This window comes from Trichomycterus rosablanca, chromosome 17, assembly GCF_030014385.1.
Source record: "Trichomycterus rosablanca isolate fTriRos1 chromosome 17, fTriRos1.hap1, whole genome shotgun sequence".
NCBI classification, from domain to species: Eukaryota; Metazoa; Chordata; class Actinopteri; order Siluriformes; family Trichomycteridae; genus Trichomycterus; species Trichomycterus rosablanca.
The window spans coordinates 1,709,874-1,713,366 of record NC_086004.1 but is presented as its reverse complement, the minus strand read 5'-3'; the positions used below and the strand labels follow the sequence as shown (position 1 = coordinate 1,713,366).

The 3,493-nt window shown below is 45.9% G+C and overlaps 1 protein-coding gene across 1 annotated transcript; it reads right to left on the bottom strand.

Moving 5' to 3' along the window:
• Window positions 1-1,575: 1,575 nt before the first annotated feature.
• On the bottom strand, window positions 1,576-2,718 carry s1pr4 (sphingosine-1-phosphate receptor 4). Its single transcript, XM_063013304.1, has one exon. It carries the CDS (start codon window positions 2,716-2,718, stop codon window positions 1,576-1,578), a length of 1,143 nt encoding a protein of 380 aa, XP_062869374.1.
• Window positions 2,719-3,493: the final 775 nt, after the last annotated feature.

Sequence of the window (3,493 nt, the reverse complement as noted above, 5' to 3'; positions counted from 1 at the left end):
AGGTCACATTTTCAGTTTCAAAGTTTTATTTAGCAATGTCACATTCACATTAATTTATGCAAAAAAAATTTTTTTAAGCCTGTCTGTAAAATATATATTTTATTAACTAATTCCATCTGTTAAGTTAGCTAGCTGGCTTGCTTAGCAGACAGATTCTGGAGCTAAATGTTTTCATGTTGTGACTGCTTGGTTCCACCAACAACCAGAACCATCCTGACCAGCATTCAAAACACTTTCAAAACCATCAAACACCATCAAAAACTTGCTACCAGCTAGAACTAGGGCTGCACCATAGTGAACCATTAAATGGTTTTAACTGGCCAGTGTTGGTTTAAGCTGGGTAACTACGGTCCAAAAACACAAACAATTTAGGTCAGATGGGTCTCAACCACCATCAGAGATCAGTTCCACATGTCTGACAGGCACTAGGATCAAGTAATTGACGTGAAGCACCAGTGTGAGGGTTCCTGATGCCACCTAAACGCCTACAGTGCCAGCAGTGCCACCCTGTAGACAAACTTCTACCTAAATGTGGGTGAGATGTGGGTAACTGAGTTACAATCCATGCTCATTAACAGTTTTATTTCATGCATTCTTACAAAAACAAAAATATACAAACATGAATTAAAACAATAAGAAGTTTTAAGTTTAATAATTAATGTAAATTATATATAATTCACTTCTTTACTGTCATGCAACCCATAAACGTTCAAGCTTAAAATTCACATGCACTTGTTTATTTATGGTGCCACCTGGTGATGGAGCATGGTAAAATTTCACATACTGCTTCAAATACCTGATTCTGTTGTAAAAACTTACTGCATTTCAATCCACCTTCTGCATGTGTCTGGTGGGAAGAAACAGACATAGAAAATAGATCTGGAGGGAACACATGCAGATGCACAAGAAGTGGCAAGGATCAAACCCAGGTCCTCAAAAACCCGGTCCTGTGTAGCACCCACACAGCCTGCTGGGTGCTTTTAACACGCATGAATTTTCCTAACCACTTTATTTTTATATGTATCAATACTTTCAGGACAAGATGCCGTTTCACAGCAGTGCAACACATGATAACACATTCACTCGCTTACTCATAACCCCACTGACAGTTAAGAGTAAACTAGTCTATTTTTGCTTGTCATTAGGAAGTGAAAGGTAATCAGGGGTACCTGGGGGGAAACCCGTACATATTTAGAATAGAGAAGAGAAACAAACTACAGGTCCATGTTTTCACAGTATGAAAAACTGAAAAGATACAATTGGTGACCATGCACTTATTTAAAATACTCTTAAGTATTGCATGTGATTTGGGACACAGCCCCTCACTGAGCAGGTCTGTCAGTTATCGTTTGTGCTGTATTTAGAAGTCGAAGAATTTGACTTTAAATGGTCAAATATGATCTTAAATCCAGGGCTAATTCTGTTAATACTCCCTTCCATAAATCTTGTTTTTACACAGTGCATTTGGAGGGTTATTTTGACAAAGAGACTTGCTGGTTTCCTGGATGAATGCACAAGCATGATAGGTGTGACTCCTGTGCGGTCTAGTTGTGAAAGGTGGGGCAGGTTTGTGGTTTAACTGCTTGATGCGGACAGACAGGAGGTTGTGGAGCTCAGCCTGTTCTTCTTGCAGCTTTTGTCCCGGCCCTGCGGGCTCGTGCTCATGTTCTTTACTTTGTTGAAGCTGTTGCGCAGGCTGCTGTGGCGGCTTACGGAGGTGCTCGACGTCTCCTTGGACAGGAGGCTCTTGGGGTGGCAGATGCAGCACAGCAACGTCCTGATGGCCTTGCGTAGGTCATGGCTGCCCAGCGAGTAGATCAGTGGGTTAACGGCCGAGTTTAAGACAGCCAGCGCGATCACCCACTGCGGGCTGAAGAGGGCGTCGCAGAGGCGCGAATCGCAATAGTAATCCACCATGAGCAGGATGAACAGCGGACCCCAGCACACCAAGAAGGCTCCCACGATCGAGATCACCGCCTTGAGGAGCCGGATGGAGCGCGTCTTGCTCTTCAGAACTGTGTTTCTGCGGACGTGCCAGTAGATGGAGAAGTAGAGCCCACCGATAGCGATGAGTATCACGAAGAACAGGACGAGCGTGAACAGGATGTAGCTTTTGGAATAGAGCGGCAGGAGGGTGGAGCAGCCGCTCAGGTTGCATACGCAATTCCAACCGAAGAACGGCAGGAATCCGATGACGAATGCCGAAATCCAGCAGAGCACCACCATCAGATAGATGCGGTAGGTCTTCCTGTCCGAGTTCTGGATCTCAGACTTCATCATGGTGCCGTAGCGCTCCACGGCGATCAGCAGCAGGCTGAACACAGAGGCGGCCAGCGCCACGAACAGAAGTCCTTCACGCATGAGCCAGAGCGATGGGGTCAGTCTGAGCGTCCGTTCACCTGACATGCAGATGTTGACCACGTAGGCCACGCCGGTCAGCATATCGCTGAGCGCTATGTTAGCTATGCAGATGTTAAGCCAGCGTTGGAGTGAACGGCGTCTGAACAGAAGAGCTAGCAGCACCAGCAGGTTCTCCAGCACGATCAGGATGCTGAAACAGAGGAGGATGGCTGAACCCACGCTGATGCTGGACTTGTTGGATGTTCTGTTCTGCAGTCGCCCGGTGTAGTTATAGTGCTGCACGATCACGCTGGCGTTGCCCCAGCTGTATTCAGTGGGGCAGGATGCTGAAGAGCTGAACATGTGCAGGAACTCCATGCTTGATAAATAAGAATGATTCAGGAGGATTGGTTCGACTCTCGCTGAAATAACTGTCAGGCAATCAGACTCCACTCCTCTGAGTTCTGCTCCTCTTACAGCATGCTAATATGGAGAAAAACAGGGGTTTAGTGCATGAAATGTACATGCAATCTGCTATTTTGACGAATAAATGGAAAGTGCACTGTTCCAATACCGGCTAACAATTCCCATATTTAGGAGTCGCAACAGCAGATCTGGTCCACATACCTCCTATTTCTATCTGAACTTGGGACCAGCACTGAGGGAGCACTGACAAGTGCGCCTTCTGATGGCCAGGCTGTTTTGGCCATCCTTCCCCCCTCAGACATTAGCCAATCGTGTCCATGCAACACCGCTGACATTCGACCCTGGACTAGGGTGGGCTAGCATACTTCACTGCTGAGTTTGCATGTTCTCCCTGTGTCTGCATGGGTTTTCTCCAAAAGCTCTGGTTTCCTTCCACAGTCCAAAGACATACTACATTTTCTAGGTGTGTGTGTTTGCCCTGTGATGGACCTGTCCAGGGTGTTTCCTACCTTTCACCCAGTGAATTAAACCCAGCGCAACCCTGAACAGGATAAAGCAGTAAAACAGATAATAAATGAATGAATTACTTGACCAATCAAACCAATATTCAAGTGGAGTACCTTGAATAAAACATCACATCTAGTGGGGTTTATTCATAATAATTACTTACCAACAGGGTGGCACAGCTGGTAAAGTGGGTTCTCCAAAGCATTATGAGTTCTGAGAT

What these genes read in the sequence shown, in the direction of transcription:
- s1pr4 (XM_063013304.1), bottom strand. Translation starts at nt 2,718, where the DNA reads ATGGAGTTCCTGCACATGTTCAGCTCTTCAGCATCCTGCCCCACTGAA.